Source organism: Anas platyrhynchos, chromosome 5, assembly GCF_047663525.1.
Source record: "Anas platyrhynchos isolate ZD024472 breed Pekin duck chromosome 5, IASCAAS_PekinDuck_T2T, whole genome shotgun sequence".
Lineage (NCBI taxonomy): Eukaryota > Metazoa > Chordata > Aves > Anseriformes > Anatidae > Anas > Anas platyrhynchos.
The window spans coordinates 30031819-30051786 of record NC_092591.1 but is presented as its reverse complement, the minus strand read 5'-3'; the positions used below and the strand labels follow the sequence as shown (position 1 = coordinate 30051786).

At 59.7% G+C, this 19968-nt stretch overlaps 4 protein-coding genes across 9 annotated transcripts; 1 reads left to right on the top strand and 3 right to left on the bottom strand.

Annotated features, from left to right (window-relative positions):
* Positions 1–6: 6 nt before the first annotated feature.
* LOC113843741 (pepsin A-like) lies at positions 7–2062 on the bottom strand. The gene is made up of 9 exons (XM_072038632.1): positions 2007–2062; positions 1776–1920; positions 1542–1659; positions 1352–1470; positions 1065–1264; positions 702–818; positions 468–612; positions 292–390; positions 7–224 (listed from the first exon to the last, which is right to left on the bottom strand). Exons 1-9 carry the CDS (start codon positions 2060–2062, stop codon positions 75–77), a joined length of 1149 nt encoding a protein of 382 aa, XP_071894733.1. The 3' UTR covers positions 7–74.
* Positions 2063–2536: 474 nt separating this feature from the next.
* On the bottom strand, positions 2537–6173 carry LOC101790624 (pepsin A-like). The gene is made up of 9 exons (XM_027459009.3): positions 4949–6173; positions 4517–4673; positions 4281–4398; positions 4011–4129; positions 3707–3906; positions 3486–3602; positions 3275–3413; positions 3046–3138; positions 2537–2930 (listed from the first exon to the last, which is right to left on the bottom strand). The coding sequence occupies exons 1-9, from the start codon at positions 5002–5004 to the stop codon at positions 2781–2783; spliced, it is 1149 nt and encodes a 382-aa protein (XP_027314810.2). The 5' UTR covers positions 5005–6173; the 3' UTR covers positions 2537–2780.
* Positions 6174–6707: 534 nt separating this feature from the next.
* Positions 6708–14343, bottom strand: LOC101790832 (pepsin A). Of its 3 annotated transcripts, none has more exons than XM_072038619.1 (9): positions 11399–14343; positions 10781–10937; positions 10519–10636; positions 9777–9895; positions 8635–8834; positions 8436–8552; positions 8126–8270; positions 7784–7882; positions 6708–7383 (listed from the first exon to the last, which is right to left on the bottom strand). In XM_072038619.1, the coding sequence occupies exons 1-9, from the start codon at positions 11449–11451 to the stop codon at positions 7231–7233; spliced, it is 1161 nt and encodes a 386-aa protein (XP_071894720.1). In that variant the 5' UTR covers positions 11452–14343; the 3' UTR covers positions 6708–7230. The 3 variants fall into 3 exon arrangements, with proteins under 3 accessions (XP_071894720.1, XP_071894719.1, XP_071894721.1); XM_072038620.1 differs by having other exon boundaries at positions 6709–7383; positions 12754–14343; XM_072038618.1 differs by having other exon boundaries at positions 10781–14343.
* Positions 14344–15291: 948 nt separating this feature from the next.
* On the top strand, positions 15292–19965 carry VPS37C (VPS37C subunit of ESCRT-I). 4 transcript variants are annotated; one of them, XM_027459007.3, is made up of 5 exons: positions 15292–15524; positions 16981–17096; positions 17178–17349; positions 17840–17922; positions 18188–19965. In XM_027459007.3, the coding sequence occupies exons 2-5, from the start codon at positions 17004–17006 to the stop codon at positions 18923–18925; spliced, it is 1086 nt and encodes a 361-aa protein (XP_027314808.1). In that variant the 5' UTR covers positions 15292–15524; positions 16981–17003; the 3' UTR covers positions 18926–19965. The 4 variants fall into 4 exon arrangements, with proteins under 4 accessions (XP_027314808.1, XP_038035635.1, XP_027314806.1 ...); XM_038179707.2 differs by lacking the exon at positions 15292–15524 and adding an exon at positions 16378–16505; XM_027459005.3 differs by lacking the exon at positions 15292–15524 and adding an exon at positions 16547–16686.
* The last annotated feature ends 3 nt before the right edge of the window (positions 19966–19968 follow it).

Genomic DNA, 19968 nt, shown 5'->3' with positions numbered 1-19968 from the left:
GCTTTGGGGGCAGGAGGGACCTGCCCGTGCTGCCCAGCTGGGGACTTTATTGTGGCCAGGCGCCGTGGCACGCATCAGACGGCAGGTGCCAGCCCCACCATGCCGTTGGCCCTGTCGAAGACGCTGTAGTAGCGGCGCAGGAAGATGTCCCCAAGGATCCAGAGCTCGCCGCTGGCCGTGGGCAGGGCATAGCCTTCGAAGCCGCTCATGCAGGAGCCGTCCTCCTGCTGGTGGGGACGGGGTGAGGGGCAGCAAGGCCTCAGGGGCCGGGTGCCCGTGCTTGGTGCTCACCTGGAGGATGTAAGCCTGGGGGGGCAGCGGGAACTGGGTGCCCGCAATGACGAAGACGATGTCGGGCAGGAGCCGGATGTAGCTGCAGCTCACCAGGTACTGCGGGGAGGGGACAGCGTGGCCTCAGCCCTCGTGGGGAGCCACCAGCTGCCCCGTCCCCGTCCCCGTGAGCTCACCACGCCGCTGGGGCTGCGCCTGGCCCCCATCTCGTACTGGATGTTGCCCACGCTGCGGCTGGGGCCGGCCAGCAGCGAGGTGCCGCTGTCCACGATGGCCTGGCAGCCGTAGGGGCAGGCGATGGGGCGGCCGTACATGGTGATGCTGGGGGGGGGCACAGCGGGCTCCATGAGGCCAGGCGCCTCCCCCCTGTTTGCCAGGACCCCCTTCCCCCTGCCACGTCCCGGCGCTACCTGTCCACCTTGATCTGCCAGTAGGACTGGGCGGTCAGCGGGATCCAGCTCAGGTTCCCGGTGAAGTAGGTGTCGTCGATGCCCCCGAACAGCACGAAGCTGCCGTTCTGCTTGTTGCTGGGTCAGCAGGAGGCAGGGAGGGGAAGGGCCGTGGAGCTGGGGGTGCCGGTGTCCCCCAGCCCCCCAGCAGGAGCCGTGCACCTCAGAGGGCTGCTGCTGAGCCCGGTGCTGCACGTGTTGTTCCCAAAGCGGGTTCTGGGCTCGCCTCGATGAGAGGCTTTCCCCAGCATTTGCACCGTGTGGGGCCACCAGCTTGCCCCGAAAGCACGAGGAGGGGTTTGCCTGGGTCCTGCCAGCACTTACGGGGTCAGGTAGATGGAGAAAAGGTCCTGGGACACCAAGCCTTGGCTCATCATGTTGTCAAAAATCGGGGTAGCGCCGGAGGAGGAGATGCTGGGGAAGGCCAGCCCCAGGAAGCCATCAAAGGGCGCTTGGGCAAGGAAGGAGCCGGGCTCCGACAGGCTCAGCCCAAACACCTGGTTTGGGACTTGGATGTTCCCAACCTGGTGGGGAGAGTGGGGAGGCTCGGGGATGCTCCTGCCTCACCCCCCGGCCCAGCTCCATGCCCCGGCTTGCCCACGGGTGCTCACGGTGACGGTGTCGTAGCCCAGGACGCCGACCATGCTGCCGGTGCCGTACCAGGTGGCCACGCTGGTGGTGGTGCCGCGGTAGGTGGAGGAGCGCGCCGGGTCGAAGCGCCGGTGGTTGGCTGCAGTGACGGGAGAGCTGAGACCCACCCACCCGGGGGTCCCCGGCGTCCCCCCGCCCCCTGACACTCACCGCAGGCTCGGCTGGAGCAGTACACCGAGGGCACCCACAGGTTGGCTGAGCCGGTGTCGAAGATAACGGAGAACTCCTGCGGTGGCGTGCCAATGGAGATGGTGCCCACGTACTCCAGCTGCCAACAAAGGGCACCGAGTGTGTGTGCGTGTGTCACAGCCCCCCCAAAACTGTCCATATGGCCCCCCACATGTCCCCGTGTCCCTGCACTGGGGTTCCCTGCCAAGCACTCACGTCCATGTAGTTTGCCAGGGGCTCGGTGGCAGCGGTGGGGTGATACTTGGCTGCTGGGGAGGGGCTCTGCTGCAGCAGGACCCTCCCCAGCACCCCGCCATCCAGCAGTGCTCGCCGCAGTGATTTCCTCCGGTGCAGGCTGACCCTGCATGAAAGGCTGATGCTGAGCACGGGAACGGACAGGTTTGCGTCCTGGGGTCCCCCTGCCCCGACTGCCGGTGTCCCCCTCACCTGGTCTCCAGGGTGTGGGCAACCACCACCACCCCCAGCAGCCACAGCCACCTCATGGCGCGGGGACGTGTGCGGTGGCACCGGGGCACCTGCCCTTATGCCGGAGGGCACGGAGGCGTTCCCGGATGAGGCGTGCCAGGCACCCCGATAAGGCAGCCCGTGCACCCCGGTTGGTGGCATGGCTCGGCACTTATCGGCAGCCTCCGGCCCCCAGCGAGCGAGGTGTGGGGTGTTTGCACAGCCGGGGGCACCGCGGGGAGCAGGCAGGGGCTGTGCCACCGGTGGGACCCGGAGGTGGCACCAGGCAGCATCTGCCACCATCCCCTGCATCCCCAGGCAGAGGTGCTGGGTGCCCTCCGCGCACACAGGAGCCACGTGTGGCTTGCCAGGGGCTGGGGAAGAGCCACCCAGGAGCTCTCGGGGGCTCAGCATCCTGTGCCAGCCCTCCTGGTGAGCTGTGTGCCAGGAACAAACACGGCGCGGGCGAGCCGTGCCAGCGCGGCGGCGGCTTGTCCCTGACAAACACCCAGCCAGCAGCGCTCGTGGGCAGCATCCGCCGTGCAGGGGGTCACCTCCCCGCGCTCAGATCCCACCCAGCACGACCTCAGCCTGACATTATGGGGCCACAGCCTGCCCACGCCACGGGGGCCCGCTCCAGCCCTTTCCAGAGAAACTCAGCACGCGGATGCTTTTCCATGGCTTTATTGTGCGCAGTGACAGCAGCAGGGGGGGGGCAGGAGCGCAGGGGCCGGTCTGGCCTGGGGGAGCGTGCGCTCAGGCCAGCGGGGACAGCCCCACCTTGTTGTTGGCCCTGTCGAAGATCACGTAGTACTCGCGGATGAAGACGTCCCCGAGGATCCAGAGCTCGCCCTCCTCGGTGGGGGTGTCCATGCCTTCGAAGCCGAGGCTGCAGAACCCATCGCTCTGCAGACGAGGACGTGGATGGAGATGGTCACCAGCTGCCCGGACCCCCACTCCCACACACACACCCCTCCCCCTGCAGGGTCCATCCCTGTCCCCGTCCCCGCGGGGTGCTCACCTCTATCACGTAGGCAGTGGCTGGCACGGTGAATTTCTTGCCGTTGATTTTGAAGGCGACGTCGGGCAGGCTGCTGACGGCGCTGCAGCTGATCTGCAGTGGGGACGGGGTCAGCAGCCACCCTGACACAGCTGCTTGTCCCACGGGGACCAGCAGCCGGTTGGCTTTGGCCATCAGAGGGGACAAAACAAGGGGTCCCCGACAGTCCCGTGCTCCCTGCCCGCCTCACCTCGCCTTCGGAGTTGGCACCCAGGGCTTTATAGATGCGTCTGAGGGCGAGGGTGGGCACAGCCAGCAGCGAGGTGCCGGTGTCCACGATGGCCTGGCAGCTGAAATAGCAGGCGACGGACTTCTCGCCGACGAAGACTCTGCAGGAGACAGAGGGTGAGCTCCCGGAGGGGCCAGGGGCCGAGCGCCCACAGCGTCACCGCCGCGAGTACCTCTCCATGGTGATCTGCCAGTAGGTTTCGGCGGAGAGCGGGATCCAGCTGATGCCATTGGTGGTGTAGGCAGGGTCAATGCCACCGAAGAGGACGAAGCTGCCGCTCTTGTCGTCCCTGAAGGGGGGAACCATCAGACACAGCCGTCCCGTGGCTCAGGACGCCGTGCTGCCGAGGGGAGAACATCCCCTGCCAGGGCTGGGCGGCTCCGCGGGGCTTACTTGCTCAGGTAGACGGAGAAGAGGTCCTGGGCCACCAGGCCCTGGCTCATCATGTTGTCAAAGACAGGGGTGGCCCCGGAGGAGGAGATGCTGGGGAAAGCCAGCCCCAGGATGCCGTCGAAGGGGGAGTAGTAGAAGATGGTGCCGGGCTCGGTCTCAGCCAGCCCAAAGATCTGGTTGGCAACCTGGATGCTGGAGACCTGGACGGAGAGACAGGGAGAAGGGGACGGGCTGGGTTGGGGCGCACGGTGTCCCCGTGTCCCCGTGTCCCACGGGACGGGCAGCCGGCCGGCCGCTGCCTTACGGTGACGGTGTCGTAGCCCAGGATGCCGGTCATGCTGCCGGTGCCGTAGGCAATGGAGACGCTTTCATTGGTGCTCACGAAGGTGGAGGACTTGGAGGGGTTGAAGCGCTTGTGGTTTTCTGCGGGTACGGGAGAGGGACGGTCACGGCTTGTCCCAACACCCTGCTGCCACTGCGGCACGGGGCTGGCTGCTTGGCACCCCCAGGGATGGGGACACCTCCTGCAGCCCACCCGGGGGTCCCCGGTGTCCCCCTGCCCCGTGACACTCACCGCAGGCCCGGCTGGAGCAGTACACCGAGGGCACCCACAGGTTGGAGGAGCCGGTGTCGAAGATGACGGTGAACTCCTGGGCCGGCGTGCCAATGGAGATGGTGCCGTAGTACTCGTTCTGTCAAAGTGGGGAGGGTTAGGCAGGGGGACAGGAGGGGAAAGGGGGACGGGATGGGGGCATGGGGGACAGTTAGGGGCCCGCAGCCCCACGGGGACCATGCTGGTGCCACGCTCACGTTCATGTAGTTCTGCAGAGGCTCAGAGGAGGTGGTGCCAGCGAGGACGGGGAAGTATTTGGAGGCCTGGTTGTGGGGGTGCTGCTTGAGGAAGGGCTCCAGCAAGCCCTGCTCCTCCAGCCTCTGCCGCAGGGACTTCATCTTCCTCAGCGGGATCCTGGGGTGTGGGAGGGGACGGGGCTCAGGGCTGGGGGCTGCGCTGTGCCCTCGCTCTGCGCCCCTTCCTGCAGCCCCTCCTAGGGACCGTGGCCACCCGCACTGTGCCTTGGCCACGGTGATGGCTGGGGGCTGTCCCCCAACCCTGCTGTGTGCCACCCCAGCCGTGACCCCTCCACAATGCCTTTACAGCCCGGTTTCCCCCACATCATCCTCAGGGGGTCCCGGGGACCACCCCGGCAGCATGCCCACCACCCAAATCCCCCCAGCGCTCACTTGGAGGGGAGGCATTGTGCCAGGGCCACCAAGCCGAGGAGCAGGAGCAGCTTCATGGTGGCTCTTCGCAGCGAGGCGCACCGGTGCCAGCGGAGAGGCGGCGAATGTGCCCGCTGCCCGGGCTGAGCTCCCTATATACAGCGCCGGGCTTGTTTGGCCGGCTGCCCCGATAAGAAAGGCAAACGGCAGGGTGGGCGTTATCGCAATGTCCGCAGAGGACACGGGGGGAATGTCAAGCTGAGGGCTCGCCATCTTCACCGGGGAGCCGCACGGCCTGCCCGTGGGGATGCTTGGCGCAGGCTGGGCTGGGGAAGAAACGTTTCCTGGTGCCCTGGGGTGTCGCTGGGGGGGCCTGGGAGTTGTGGGGCCAGCGTGGGGCTGGCTGCGGTCCCCAGGCTGCTGCAAGGTGCAGGGCGAGGACCCCCCCGGTGCCCCAGCCCCAGTGGGTGCTGCACTGACCCCTCCTGCACTGCCTGGGGAAGGGACAGGGGGTGGCCACGGCCAGGGGACAACGCAGTGGCCATGAGCCTGTGATGGGTGAAGGGGCTTGAACCAGGGGCTCCACTGAGCGCCGGTTCCAGGGGCTCAGGAGCAGCACTGGAATGTGTTTGCCTAAACATGCACTGATGTCCTGCAGGTAAATACGGGGTTTTCCTTGACAGCTTCACCAGCACAGGTGCCAGGTGCTTTTCCCTTCTCACGGAGGTGTTTCTGTCCCCTTCCCTGAGGGCTCCCAGCCCTGCTCCTGGCATCGAGCAGGAGCTGAGACCTGAGCTTCTTCCAGCTCCTTGCCATGCCCAGGGTGCCAGCAGCTCCTGATGGCCCGGTGTCGAGCCCTTCCCTAAGCAGCGCTAACTGGGATCCTGGCTTTGGCTCGGGGACACGCAGGGCTCCTTCTCTGTCACCCCCTCGTCCCTGTGCAGGGCCATCGGGGTGATGTGAAACCCCAGTCCCGCACAGACCAGAGGAACCGTGCTGCTGGGGTCCTGGTTCATCCCCATCCGTCTGTCTGCAAAACTGGGACCCACTGGGGGACAAAACTGGGACCCACTGGGGGACAAAACTGGGACCCACTGGGGCAAGAGTTTCTGGGGATGCTGCCAGCCAGGACAACACAAAGGTTGCCTGTGCTGGCAGCATCAGAGGCACTCGGCTCTGGTTCGGGCACCGCAGTGCCACATCGGAGCTGTGGCTGCGGGCACGGTCACCTTGTCCTGCGCATGGGGCACCGGAGGAAAACAGAGAGAGCCTGCACCAGCGAGCACCAGCCTCAGGCCAGCTCCGAGCAAGGTGAGGACAGAGGATGGATGCTATCTGCACGTGGGAGAGGAAGGAAGAACAGCCTGGGCTTGGCTGACCCCTGGAATGGAAAGTCTGGACCCAGCGGGAGCTGCAGGCTCCAGCCCTGCGTGGAGCCCTGGCATCGCGCTCCCCGCTGGCCCTGTGCCGCCTGCCCCTGCCCGCGTCCTGCCAGGATTTACGGAGAAAAACAGAAATGTTCCCAAGCCGGGCGGCTGCTCCCACTCTTCAGCTAGGCTGGAGATGAAAATAAGAAGCCTTGGGAGCCTTTTACCAGCTGAGCTGGCTTTCTTTTGCAAAATATTTGTCACACCGGGCACAACGCTGCTGGGGAGACCCTGGGAAGCAGAAGGGATCGCCACAGGCTGGCATGGCAGCCTTCTTGCTGGGGAAGGAGCACGAAGCAAATGGGCAAATGCTCTTATTGCATTCAAAAACTAAACTGGGAAAGCCTCGTGTTGAGGATGGTGTTGTAGTGAGATGACAGCGTTCTGTATCCTGGTTGTCCTTGTGGTGATCTCCTTCCTAGCAACCCAAGCTCCAGAGCAGCAGCGAACAGAGCTGAAGCTGAAAGCCAGCCCCACAAGCAGGTTGTGTTGTGCCCTAAAAACGTATGTCCTGTGTGCATGTGCTGATATACAGGGCTCTGGGTGAGAGGGCCCCTTCTGGACACGCGCAATTATATCCCAAATTCCGCCTCCCCCTTCACTGTGTCATGCAATAAAGACTCCAAGCAATTTCCAATCTTTTTATTCTCACCGCAGACCCGTTACTGCCCAGAACCGTCGCTAAAAGAGCCAGACGAGCGAAGCCACCCAGGATCCGGATTGCATTTTTGCAACGGAAAGAAATCATTTGTCAAATTCTGACAAACTGGCTCCTCCGTCAACAGACACCGGGGCCGGGAGCCGATGAATCTGCAGGCTGTGGAAGCCCCCAGCACGCCGGGCTCGGTGCAGGGGGTGTGGGGGTCCCTGGGGCACTCAGCACTGCTGCGCTGCCGGGGCTAAGCCCACCCGGTGGTGGGCTCTGTCAAAAACACTGTAGTACTGGCGGAGGAAAACCTGACCCAGGATCCAGAGCTCCGTGGGGACGGTGATGCTCTCAAAGCCGCTCTTGCAATAGCCGAGGTAGATCTGCAAATTTAGGGCAAACAGGGAGCCTGAATTCTCCCCATTCAGCTAGCTGCAAAGCTCAGGAAGCAGCACAAGATCCTTTTAATGTGTTAAAATCCCCAACGTCCATATTTAGGGAGCATTAAGATGGACCAGGGCTTAGATGAGAAGCCTTGAAATACAGCTGGTGATCGCAGGGAAGTTTAATAGCAAGTGCTGACTTGATAGAAGTTAACAGCAAGTTAAATAACTAAATAATAATGAGCTATTAATAATTAGTAATAATAATAATAAGTGAAAAATGCTGTGCATATATATATATATTGGTGGCATGGTGCAACCCCTCCGTCACTTATGCCCTCGTGCCCTGGGGCGGGGGAAGAAGAGCTGCCCCCAGGCTGGCTGTGCGGCAGGCACTCACCTGCTGGATGTAAGTCTTGGCAGGCACGGGGAACTTGGTTCCCCCGATGACAAAGACAATATCAGGCAAGCTCTTCTTGGCTCTGCAGCTGATCTTGTACTGCGAGGGGAAATGCAGCATGAGGGGCTGAAAGCAGCACGCCACGGGCGATGCTTCCAGAGAGCATCAGGTGAAGAGACACCTCGGGGTCCACGCAGAGCAAGGTGCCCAGGACCACATCCCGGTGGCTTTTGGAGATCTCCAAGGAGCCTCCACAAGGAGGGAGCAGAAATGGCAGCACCACCGGTGAAGGCAGGACCTGCCCCGGTCCCAACCACGTGGATCCTCTCCCCCTGCCCTCACCTGGCCGCTGGGATACTCGGAGGCCCCGATGTGGCGCTGGATGGTGGCGATGTCTCGGGGGGGTCCGGCCAGCAGCATGGTGCCGCTGTCAACCACGGCTTGGCAGCCCCTCGGGCACGCAACGACCCGGCCGCGCATGATGATGCTGGAAAACAGCCCCAGAGAGCCTTCTGCCTACGTGTGTGCGAGGAATTCGCGTGGGTCCCACCCCATCCCTTAGATTTTGTGAATTTTCTAAGCTGAACGTTTGGCTTTTGTGACAGATTTCTCCCTTCTACAAAAGCTTTGGGTTGTGCAGAGCAGGGCTTACCGGTCCACAGCAATCTGCCAGTACGTTTCGGCAGAGAGGGGGATCCAGCGGAGCCTGCCAGAGAAGCAGGAGGAATCCATGCCTCCGAGCATCACGAAACTGCCCGTCCTGCTCTTGCTGGAGGTGAGAGGGGACAGCGGAGGCATGCTGAGCAGCTGTCTCCTTGCGGACCGAGGGGGCTGCGCTGGTCCCCACTTACGAGCTGAGGTAGATGGAGAAGAGGTCCTCGGCCACCAGGCCCTGGCTCATCATGTTGTCAAAGACGGGGACGGTCCCAGAAGAGGCGATGCTGGGGAAGGCCAGCCCCAGGATGCCGTCGAAGGCGTGGTGGGTCAGAAAGGAGCCGGGCTCCTTCTTGCTGAGGCTGATGGCCTGGTTGCTGATCTGGATGTTTCCAACCTTGGTAGAGAAAAGAAGGGAAGAAGATGTGCTCCATTCTGGAAAAAAAAACACACGCTTTGCCCCCAGAGAGAGCAGGGAACCCTCTGGAGCACTCCCCATGTGCTCCGTCCTCGCCTGGGAGCCCTGAGATAAGCCAGCGCCGAGCTGTGAGGCATGCACAAGGCAACGCTCAGCTCCGTCCTGCCCTGTGGGGCTGTGCCAGGCTGGTGGCAGCAGCTGCCCGCTCTGCCCGGCGGCAGAGGGCACCAAACCCCACACAGCATCCCCACGTCCTCCCCGGGAGCCAGACGGGGCTGGAGGGGAGCCGGGAGGCTTTTAGTCCTGGTCTGCTTGTTATTGACGCAGCGGTGGCTGGGGTGTGATTATTGTTCGATTAAATCCCCGAAGAGTGCTGCTTGCTCCAGAAAAAGGGCAGATTTCGATGTTCCAGTGTCCAGGCAAGGCTTGATTTGCCTCCCTGCATGCAGGAACCTTACCTGGGCTCGTAGTGAGCTCAGACTACACAGGAGGGCTAAAGGACTTGTACAGAGAAGCACCCAGCAACTCCAAAAGGGACCCTTGCTAGAAAGGCTCCAGTTCACCCACCGACGCCTTGCACTGGCACCAGAGGGAAGGGTTTTTCATTTTCCTGCTGCCAGTCACTTGTGGATGACTGGGGCTCAATTCACCCTGCTCGGAAGCAGCTCGCAGGCTGCTCAGCACCTGCTTGGCTCCAAGCAGCCACAGCACGCCGTGTTTGTGGCCCAGCTGATGGCAACAGCGAGAAGGTCTGAGAGCCCTGAGAGCAGGGGACAGAGCTGGAGAACTGCCAAGTGGGGACACAGCGAAGAAGCTTTGGAAATGCAGGACACAGCCCCTTGCAGGAACCAAGCTTTGGCTCTGAGCTGTTTCCATCCCGCCTCGCATCGCCCCTTTGGGCACCGCAGGAGCTGGACTCACGCGCACGGTGTCGTAGGCCAAGACTCCGCTCATGCTGCCGGTGCCGTACTGGATGGAGACGGGCTGGCCGGTGGCCTGGTGCGTGGCGGACAGCCTGGGGTCGAAGCGTTCGTGGCCGACTGCAGGGGCAGAAGGGGTGGCTGGTCACAGCGCTGACCCTCCCCAAAGAGAAGGGCCAAGGCAGAACCCACGGGAGGATTCCTTCAGCTCCCGAGGCCATCAACACGGGCAGGCCCCGGTACCTACCTCCAAGGGCCGCTTTGACCCCAAGATGGGCCAAATCCTTGTCCTCTGGGCAATATCTGCTCTTGCCGGAGGAAAGGAGCTCTGTTTCCTTTTGGCCTGCTGGCAGCCGGTGCTGTACAGAGCTAGCACACTGCTAAATGACCATTTGAGCAGCACCTGGGCCAAACCATGCCGCGGGCTGTCTCTACACAGCTCCAGGTAGCAAATGCACAACACGCTTCACTGGCATCCACCCCACCTCTTCCTCACACATCACTCTCTGGGCAGGCCTGGGGCTGCCTCAAGGCACCCGCTGGCTCTGAATTGAAGCATCTCCCGCAGCCTGCAGCCCTGCTCTCCTCGGGGAGAGCCTCAGCCTTCTCTCTGCCTGGCGCAGCAGCACCATGACTGCCCACACCAACAGGAGGAGTGTCGGTGCCCCACGCTTGCTCGGAGCGATGGGCACGGCGTGGGCAATGCCAGCCAGCCCTCACCCGGAGCAAGTCCCACCGCTCACCGCAGGCTGGGCTGGAGCAGTCCACCGAGGGCACCCACAGGTCGGAGGAGCCGGTGTCGAAGAGCACGAGGAACTGCTGGGGCGGCGTGCCGATGGAGATGGCGCCCACGTACTCAGCCTGCCATGGGCGAGAGGGAGGGTTTTGAGGGGAGCAGAGCTATTGAAAGCAGAATTTCCTCTTTTCTAGGGCTAGAACTTCTCAACACCCATCCCAAAATGAGCAGACTTGTGGACATCAACAGCACCCTCCGGCCACACTCACATCCATGATGTTCTCCAGGGGCTCTGTGGTGACACCACCCGTAAGGCTGGAGAAGAATTTGGATCCCACGCGGGAAGGCAGCGTGTTCGGGGAGGCCTCCAGCAAGCCCTGCTCCTCCAGCCTGTGCCTCAGGGACTTCATCCTCCTCAGCGGGATCCTGGCCAGCGAGGGGTGGCAGAGATGGGCAGGGGGTGAGAGGCTGGCCTCATGTTTGGATAAGCTGGTGCATGCAGCGTGGCGACAGTGCCACAAAATCATGTACTGTCAGCATCAGTCAGCTGTTACAGGGACCTGAAAGCTTGTGGATTTGGGTGTACGTGTCATTTTGGAAATTACAGTTCAAAATGGTTGACATAGAACTCACACATTGCAAGTAACAGCAAGCAATGAGCTCCGTCAGGGTACGCTTCGGTGGTCTAGTTCAGACGCTTGCCACAGAATCAAACTTCCATAGCTGTGCCCATGGGGGGAGGCTTGAGTCCAAGCATGGGTCTCCCCCAGCACCTCAGCCACCAGACCCCTTCCTGGGCATCCCCTTGGCCGTGGGGAGCCAGCTGAGCATCTCCCCCCGCTCCTCCTGCTGCCGCGAGGGAGAGCCACGAACCCCGCCGCACTCACCGGACGGCGCCGCGGGCGAGCAGCAGCACAGCGAGGAGCAGGACCAGCCTCATGGCCAGCTTGGGGAGATGAAGGAACGCTGCCGGAGGGGGTGAGGCCCCGGGGCTGCTGCCTGTTTGCTCACACGTCAAGTTTTTTGTGTGTGGGTGGCAAGCTCGATAAGAAATGCAGGTTTTTTCCACCAAGAGTCCTCAAGGAAGTTTTGGGGAAAAATGCGTTCTTCCCCAGCTTTGCAAGGTCTAACCACTTAACGGCCTTTTTCTGATGGACAGCAGACTGTGAAGGGGCAGAACAGGCTTGGAACAGAGTGTTTCTGGTCATTTTAATTAAGAGCAGAAGGAGGAAATGGATCACGGGGACCTCACATCACAGTTATGGGTCACTGTTTTTCTGGTGTGGTAGCAGAAATGCCCTGTGTGGACATCCCCATGCGATATACACCAGATAAACCCAAAGAATCAGAAGCACGCAGTTACTCAGGTAGACGTGAGGCTAGGAGGCATCTCACTGGGTTTGAGAACAACCCCTGCAGCTCTGCCAGGAAGGCAATGGCCACGAGGCTGGAGGCAGTCGCAGCAGATCAGTCCCGACAGCCAGGTGCCCAAAAAAGTCTCAGTGGGAATTGTGCAAGATTGGGCACCAACACTTACACTGCCTTTAACTATCATGTGGCTCATCCCACGGGACAAACAGGACTGTAAGTGGCTGTTCAGGCTCTGTGTGGCAAGGGACTTTGCTGATAAAGCTCAAGCTTTATCACTTGATAAAGCCCTATCAAATGGATCTGGTGCTGGGCAGAACTATCCTTGCTCTGTTTAGGAAAATACATCACTTCCTAGAACTCTTATCGGTGCCAGCTGGAAACGCTCAGCTTGAAAAAAAAAAAAAAAACAAAACACCTTACTGATATATACTTTATCTTGGTAACAGAGATTAAGGAAGCAAACTTGTTTTCCTGTCCCTGTTCCCAATCTTTCCTGACCCTTCTGTAAGGGCAGACTGTGAGGAGGAAAGGCCGGTTTGATGCTCCTGCGACTTGAAGTAACAACTTTTGATTAACTTCCCCACTATTAAGGCAGGCCCGAGAGACGTCAGCTCCACTGCTGGGTGTACTTGTGAGGGGCAGGATGTGCAGGTGGTGAGGGCAGGTCTTGCTATCTGCTGTGATCACCGGCCGGGGGCAACCAACACAGCCTCTGTGGCTGAAACGTGTGGTTTGTGAAGCCTTCTGGTTACACAAGAGCAAGCACAGGAAGAGAATTGGTTGGGTTGTGGCTTGACAGATGGACAGCCAGAAGTGCATGTGTGACATGGTACCCAGAGCAAAGAGAAGTGCTTTCTTCTCATAAACTCACAATTAAAAGATGGGTGGGATTCTGAGAAAGGCTCTTCTGCTGTCGGAACCCTTCCCTGTTCAGGAAGATAACACTGTCTTGAAAATAAACAGGGTCACACTAAAAAAAAAGAAAAAAACAACAACAACAAAAAACAGCACTATCTTTTTTTTTCCTTCTACAGGAAAAACGCCCCAGATTTCCTATGACTCTTAAGCTCAAAGGAACAGTCAACCAAACCCACAAATGAACATGGCCAGACAATAAACCAAAGGCAACACCTGACAAAGGATCGGGGCTGCTGAGTTGAACTCCTGTACACCTGACATTTTTTCAGCCTCGCACAGACTGTGAGTTACTTTCCTCCCTAGTCTTGCATTGCCACCCTCCACCTTAGAGCCCACAGAGCCACAGGCAAGTCGAATGCACTCATTAAGTCCTCCCTTGACAGCAGCACCCCTGGAATGTTTCCATTTTCCTCCAAAACATTTATGATGTATCACAACAACCAGCTGAAACAATCTCTTAAAACTAAGGAGGTGAACAAGCAAGCAATGGGCACATCCTCCACATTAAGCAAAAAACACCCATTTTTCAAACTGTTAATTGCTGGGAGAACACTTTGCCATTGGCACTGCTTTCCCATTCTGTTTCTTACGTCATTGCAAAGAACAAATTGGAATGCAAGCTCGTTTATCCTCTACTCAGTCCTTATAGCTTGATATAAATGGTGAACTGGATGTGCTCCAGCCATTCCACAATGCTGGAGACTGCTCCTCAAACAAGCCTTGGAAATACCAATCTCCCTTTGAAATGTCAAGTCCTTTTCCTGCGGTAACATTAGGTCTTGACCCGGTTATCAGCCCTGCTATGAACAAATTGGACCACAGAGCACTGACCGGATCCATATGACTCATGTTTATTATTCAGCAGCCAACGGGCCTCACGTGGTGCACAAGGACCAGAGGTGCCTTTCCTGAGACGCTTCTGCTCTACCTGCATGACCTTGCCTGGCCACCTGTAGTCCCCTTCGCTTTCCTCACCATCCTGAGCCCCTCTCATCCAGCAGCACAGAGCTTTTCCCTGTCCTAAAATAATCCTAAAATAATCTGGTTTGCTCCCATAGGAGTGTGGAAAACTGAAGGACGGCTTTCCAAACAGCATGGCCTGATCAGGGCTGCCTTTGCCTCGCTGCTCAGGAACTTCCCTGTGTTTTATCTTGAGAGGGATTTACTTTTATGTCTTGGTTCCAGCTACGCCACCTGAAAATAATGTTGTTATATGAGTTTTTGGCACGTGGCAGAGGCATCTCAGCCCACTGTAATTACACCTCCCCTGCCTTCTCGTCTCTTGCACTTCCACCAATTTCTATCCATCTCCAGCTCTGCAGTACCGTTACTCCCAGCTGCCTCCCCACGCTCACTTTACCCCCATCCCTTCACCCCTGAAGAAGCTACAGACTGTAACACTAAACTTGGAGGAGTTGTGGACTCTGATGAGGGTGGAAAGGCCTTGCAGAGAGACCTGGACAGATGGGAGAGCTCAGCAATCACCAACCACATGAAGTTTAACAAGAGCAAGTGCCGGTTCCTGCACCTGGGAAGGGGCAACCCTGGCAGTACGTACAGACTGGGCGATGAGACGCTGGAGAGCAGCCCCACAGAGAGGGATCCGGGGGTTGTGTTTGACAGCAAGCTGAATATGAGCCAGCAGTGTGCCCTGGCAGCCAGGAGGGCCAATACCCTGGGGTGCATCAAGCACGGCATCGCCACTCGGTCGAGGGAGGCGATGGTGCCGCTCTGCTCTGCGCTGGTGCGGCCTCACCTCGAGCACTGCGTGCAGTGCTGGGCACCACAGGACAAGAAGGACATGAAACTGCTGGAGAGTGTCCAGAGGAGGGCAACGAAACTGTGAAGGGCCGAGAGGGGAAGATGTATGAGGAGCGGCTGAGGGCACTGGGCCTGTTCAGCCTGGAGGAGAGGAGGCTGAGGGGGAACCTCATCGTGGTCTACAGCTTCCTCACGAGGGGGAGTGGAGGGGCAGGCGCTGACCTATTCTCCTTAATCACCAGTGATAGGACCCGCGGGAATGGTGTCAGGCTGAGGCAGGGGAGGTTTAGGCTGCACATCAGGAAGAGGTTCTTCACCGAGAGGGGGGTCAATCACTGGAACAGGCTCCCCAGGGATGCAGTCACTGCCTGAATTTAGGAAGTGTTTGGGCTGTGCACTGAGCCACAGGTCTGCATTTTGGGGTAGAGCTGTGTGGGGCCAGGAGCTGGACTCGGTGATGCTTATGGGACCATTCCAACTGGGGCCATTCTGTGCTTCTGTGACTGTGGTTACATGACTCCGTGACTCAGTGACTCTATAAACTTTATTTCCACGCCACACAGGGCTGTTTTCATCGGGCCTGCCCCCGGCAGCCCCCAGCCCCCCCCGCCCGCCCGCAGGCCCCGTGAGGCCGCCCCCCCCCGCCACAAGATGGCGGCGGCGGGACGTACCACCCGCCGCGCTGCGGGGGGGGCGCTCCCCGCCCCGCGCGGTGGCACCGCCCACTTCCGGCCCCGCGCCGGAAGCCGGAAGCGCGAAGCGGCCGGGGGACGGCGGCGGCGCCTACCGGGGGCGCCGGGCGCCGGTACCGGGCCGGTACGGGGCGGCCCGCGGGCGCTTCGCTCGGCCCTGCCCTCACTCTGAGCTGCCGCCGAGCTCCGGGGTGATCCCCGCGGGGGCGCCGCGCCCGGCGGAGCGGGTAGGACAGCGGCGCCGCCCCCGCCCGCGTCCCGGTGCGTCCCGGTACGTTGCTGCGTCTCAGAAGCCGTGGCGCGAGCGCCTGGCAGGCCCTAAACGTGCCCCGGCAGCACAGCGCTGTTTGAAATCAGTCAGGCAAGCAGTGCGGCAGGGCCATTATTTCCCTAGTTTCCCCTTATTTCCCCGTATTGCCTCCATTTGCCTTTTATTGCCCCCCCTTTCCCCTTATTCCCCCCCTTTCTCCTTATTTCCACCCATTTCCCCTTTATTTCCCCCCGTTTTCCCCTTATTCCCCCTATTTCCCCTTTATTTCCCCCTATTTCTCCTTCATTTTCCCCCCATTTCCCCTTTGTTTCCCCTCTTTCTCATTTTCCTCCTTTTCCCCTTTATTTCCCCCCATATCCCCTTTATTCCCCCCCATTTCCCCTTTATTTCCCCCCATTATCCCCTTTATTTCCCCCATATCCCCTTTATTTCCCCCCATTATCCCCTTTATTTCCCCCATATCCCCTTTATTTCCCCCATATCCCCTTTATTTCCCCCCGTATCCCCTTTATTCCCCCCCATTTCCCCTTTATTTCCCCCCATTATCCCCTTTATTTCCCCCATATCCCCTTTATTTCCCCCCATATCCCCTTTATTTCCCCCCATATCCCCTTTATTTCCCCCCGTATCCCCTTTATTTCCCCCATATCCCCTTTATTTCCCCCCATATCCCCTTTATTTCCCCCATATCCCCTTTATTTCCCCCCATATCCCCTTTATTCCCCCCCATTTCCCCTTTCTTTCTCCCCACTTCCCCTTTATTTCCCCCACTTCCCCTTTCTTCCCCCTCCATTTCCCCTTCACTTCCCCCTCTTTCCCCTTCATTCCCCTCTCTTTTATTTCCATTATTCAGCAATCTTTAAACCTCCAGGCGTTGCACCAAGCTCCCCACCCAGCCAGCATTGAGCAACACCGTTCCCAGCAGCCATTAGCGAGGGAAGCGGGGCCACCCCACAGGCAGGAGGGAGCACACCAGATGGGGTGAGGAGCTGGAGAGCTGGCCAGGGGCAGGAAGCCGCGTTGTAGCAGTGATCCCTGAGCTCTTGTGGGTCCTGAGCACGGAAAACAGATCGGGGAGAGCAGGAGTTGTGAATGGGATGGTGCAGGGAGAGCCAGCTGGAGCCTGGGAGTCGGCGTGACGTCGTCCTGCTATCGAGGGGCTGTGAGTAGGTGTTTCCTTGACAAAAACGTCTGGCAGGCGTAAGTGATCCTTCCAAGCACGCTGTGAAAAGGAAAAAAAAAATAAAAAAGTCAGCTGCCAAAGAAGGACTGGTTAGAAACGTTCAGTTTTCCTTCTCGGTCTCAGTGATTCTTTATAGCATAAGGGAACTTCTCTGGCATAGCTGTTTAGAGTGGTTCAGCAAAGCTGTTTTTAACTCCATAATAGGATTAGTGGCTATTTGCAGCGGGCTTTAGGAAACCTCCTCTTCATCTGCCATCCTTTCCCCTACCCTAGGAGCCCGCAGCTGCCCCGGGAGGATGGACACCCTGAAGAACCGGAGCGTGGAGGAGCTCCGCGAGCTGCAGGAAAATGCCGAGGAGATCGAGCGCCTGGCCCTGGAGTCCAGGGAGGTAGGCAGGGGGCGGCCGGGCGAGGGCTGGGCTCGGGGAGGCTTTGCCAGCAGCCCCACGACTGCCGGCTCTCCCCCCCAGGTCCAGGAGCTGCAGCTGGAGAGGGAGATGGCGCTGGCCGCTAACCGCAGCTTGGCCGAGCAGAACCTGAAGTTCCAGGAGCCCCTGGAGACGGGGCGCTCCGACCTCTCCCGCAAGTACGAGGAGCTGCGGGAGCTGGCCGAGCGCTGTAAGGAGCAGAAGGCGAAACTGGGTGAGTGGCTCCGAGACTTCCACCCCGTCCTACACGGTCACCTGGGCTGTAGCTGGCGCAACGCCCTTCCCTTCTGCATCTCCCTGCCCCAGCTGCACTGAGCAGAAAAACCCGTTTGGGGTGGCAGCAGTAAGGATTCTGCTCTGTATCAAAGCAGTGTTCCCCTCTTTTCTGGTCCAGTTCATGGGGTCAGGTTGAGAATGCTGTCTTGGCAAAAAAAAAATCCAGTGCAGCAGTGGTTAAGGTTCTTTCCTCTTCTGTTTTCCTTGCATTAACATTTTCCGAGGTAGGAAGGCACTCTCGTGCAAGGGGATTGGGCACGGAGATGTGACATCGAGGAACAGAGCTCCTTCTGTTTTGTGTTTTGAGTGTCTCGTGTTACAGAGCTGCGGAACAGATGACAAGCACGGGCTCTATAAGACAGGGCTGTGTGCTGATGTTTTTGTCCCGTTCTGTGTTCCATGTCTTGCTCTGCTGCTTGTTTCCACAGAGAAATTTTCAGCAGCAATGCATCCCCAGATGTTGCTGGATCTGCTGCAGGTGGAAAGCCAAAAAATCGAAGAAGAGTCTGAGGTGAGCTTAAGGTTTAAACCCATTAGCAATTCCAGCGATTAGTCCTCCGGGACTTGCACTTACACTTCCAAACCTAATCCCTTAAATCAAGGATTATCTCTTCGTAGTTTGACATTGTTGCTCCAAAAAAAATTGGATTTCCCTTTCTTGGCTTGTGTGTGGTGCGGTGATCCTCTGCACACACCTGAGGGAGAGGCGGAAATCCTGTCCTGTAGGGGCTTCGGGGAGGAAGTGCTGAGGGATGCAGCGCTGTCTTCTCTTGCAGAAAATGGCTGAGAAGTTCCTGGAGGGCGAGGTGGCCCTGGAGTCCTTCCTCGAGCAGTTCTCCGTGATGAGGAAGCTGGCCCACTTGCGCCGGGTCAGGGTGGAGAAGCTGCAAGAGATCCTGCGGAAGTCGGCAGCACCGCAGGAGCCCGGCGGGGACTCGAAGCAGCAGCAGCAGCAGCTGCCTCCTCAGCCCCCTGCAGACACGCCGAAGCCGCAGCCTGTCCCCTCGGGGGCACCTTCCTTCCCTCTGCCCTACAGCACGGCCCCAAGCATGCCGGTCGGCCCCACAGCCCACGGAGCTCTCCCACCTGCTCCTTTCGCTGGCGCTCCGGTCACCGTGGGACACGTGGGTGCCTCGCAGCCCGGCACCAACCCCGTGTTTCCCTGCCCGCCTCCGGATGCCAGCTACCCTCCCGCTCAGGGTGCCAGCTCCGTGCCGGGCTACCCCCGGCCTCCCTCGGGAGCCCCCTCCTCTGCCCCAGCCTACTCCTGGTCTCCGTCCAGGGGCCCGCCGCACGCCCCCTCCTTTCCGGGCCCTCTGCCCTCCACTCCGCCGCCCAGACCCGGCTACCCTCCCTATGCATCCCCCGGGGCAGGGAGGCCGCAGTGCCCCTACCCGACCCAGCCTCCCCTTCCCAGTTTCCCAATCCCCCCACAGCCTCCCTATCCCCCGGGGCCTCCCTTTGGGTACCCCCCGCCTCCAAACCCTCAGCGCCCCGCTTGGCCCGGCTACTAACCTGGCACTCGCGGGCGGCGTGCTCTGCTGCTCCTTCCTCCCAGCAAACCGAGGAAGAGGAGCACACCGAGAGCGTTGCGAAGGGTGAGAGACGTGGCAGGCGGTCGCAGCTGCAGCTCTAGGCTCGGTTTGGGACGATTGCTGGTGGGCTGGAGTGGCCGCTCTCCCCAGCTCCATCATAAAATGCGGGGAGTCATCGAGGTACTGCTGCGGGGAACGTGGGAGCGACGCGCACGGACGGCACCCACCCCTCTGTGCGTGTGGGGGCGACTGAGAGACCCTCGCTGCGTGCCTGCCATCTGCTCTTTGGCTGACACGTGGCGTGCAGCAATTCTGAGCCTTTGCACAGGTGCTCAGGAGGCACGGTGGGAAGCACTGGCAGTATTTCTGACCCAAAACACTCACGGCCCTCCTGGAATTGCGAGGCAGAGCCAGCCAGGCTGGCAGCTGGACTTGTAATGCGCTGTAGCAGGGGGAAGCAGCGAGCCAGGCCTCGAGGTGCGGCTGTGTTTTTACGCTGCTGTGGGGTGACTTCCAAACCCGTTCTGCCTGAGGTGGTCCCGCTGCCTGTGAGGTTGGGTTTCCCTCGGCACAATCCAGGTGCTCACAGCTCACCGGGGAGCAAAAACCGGGGCGGTTTTGTGGGGTGCTGCCAGCTCCAGCCGTCCTCGTGTTCCCCTCTCTCCTCAGGAAACACTAGGTAACGGGGGGTGCCCCCAGCTCGTAATGCAAATGGGATTTGCTTTGCTCAGCACTTTATCCTCCGAATCCTGCTTGTATCCCTGTAAGTTATTTATAAGGTATGGTTACTAATGGACTAGAAAAAGAGGAATGCTTTGGGGGTTTGATGGACACAGTTCCATCTCGTGGTTAATTACAGTAATAAATCTCAACGACTTGCACGTGAGGTCACCGCAGTGGTTGCTTTCGGAAACGGCAGGGCGTCCAGCTGGCACTTGTATTGATCTTTTAGTGCCATCCGGGCCTCCTTACATCAACTTCCTCTTGGTTTTGTCAATAAAAGCTTTCACCCTCTTGCAGGA

Coding starts and splice junctions, on each gene's coding strand:
- LOC101790624 (XM_027459009.3), bottom strand. CDS start 5,004: ATGAAGCTGCTCCTGCTCCTCGGCTTGGTGGCCCTGGCACAATGCCTC. Junction 4,130..4,280: donor CTGCTCCAGCCGGGCCTGCG/GTGAGTGTCACG, acceptor CCGTACCCGCAG/AAAACCACAAGCGCTTCAAC. Junction 3,139..3,274: donor GTGCCAACTCCGAAGGCGAG/GTGAGGCGGGCA, acceptor TCCCCACTGCAG/ATCAGCTGCAGCGCCGTCAG.
- VPS37C (XM_027459007.3), top strand. CDS start 17,004: ATGGACACCCTGAAGAACCGGAGCGTGGAGGAGCTCCGCGAGCTGCAG. Junction 17,097..17,177: donor TGGCCCTGGAGTCCAGGGAG/GTAGGCAGGGGG, acceptor TCTCCCCCCCAG/GTCCAGGAGCTGCAGCTGGA. Junction 17,350..17,839: donor GGAGCAGAAGGCGAAACTGG/GTGAGTGGCTCC, acceptor TTGTTTCCACAG/AGAAATTTTCAGCAGCAATG.
- LOC101790832 (XM_072038618.1), bottom strand. CDS start 11,038: ATGATTTTGTGGCACTGTCGCCACGCTGCATGCACCAGCTTATCCAAA. Junction 9,896..10,518: donor CTGCTCCAGCCCAGCCTGCG/GTGAGCGGTGGG, acceptor CTGCCCCTGCAG/TCGGCCACGAACGCTTCGAC. Junction 7,883..8,125: donor CCGAGTATCCCAGCGGCCAG/GTGAGGGCAGGG, acceptor TTCCCCTCGCAG/TACAAGATCAGCTGCAGAGC.
- LOC113843741 (XM_072038632.1), bottom strand. CDS start 2,062: ATGAGGTGGCTGTGGCTGCTGGGGGTGGTGGTGGTTGCCCACACCCTG. Junction 1,660..1,775: donor CCCTGGCAAACTACATGGAC/GTGAGTGCTTGG, acceptor CTTTGTTGGCAG/CTGGAGTACGTGGGCACCAT. Junction 225..291: donor CCCAGGCTTACATCCTCCAG/GTGAGCACCAAG, acceptor CCCCACCAGCAG/GAGGACGGCTCCTGCATGAG.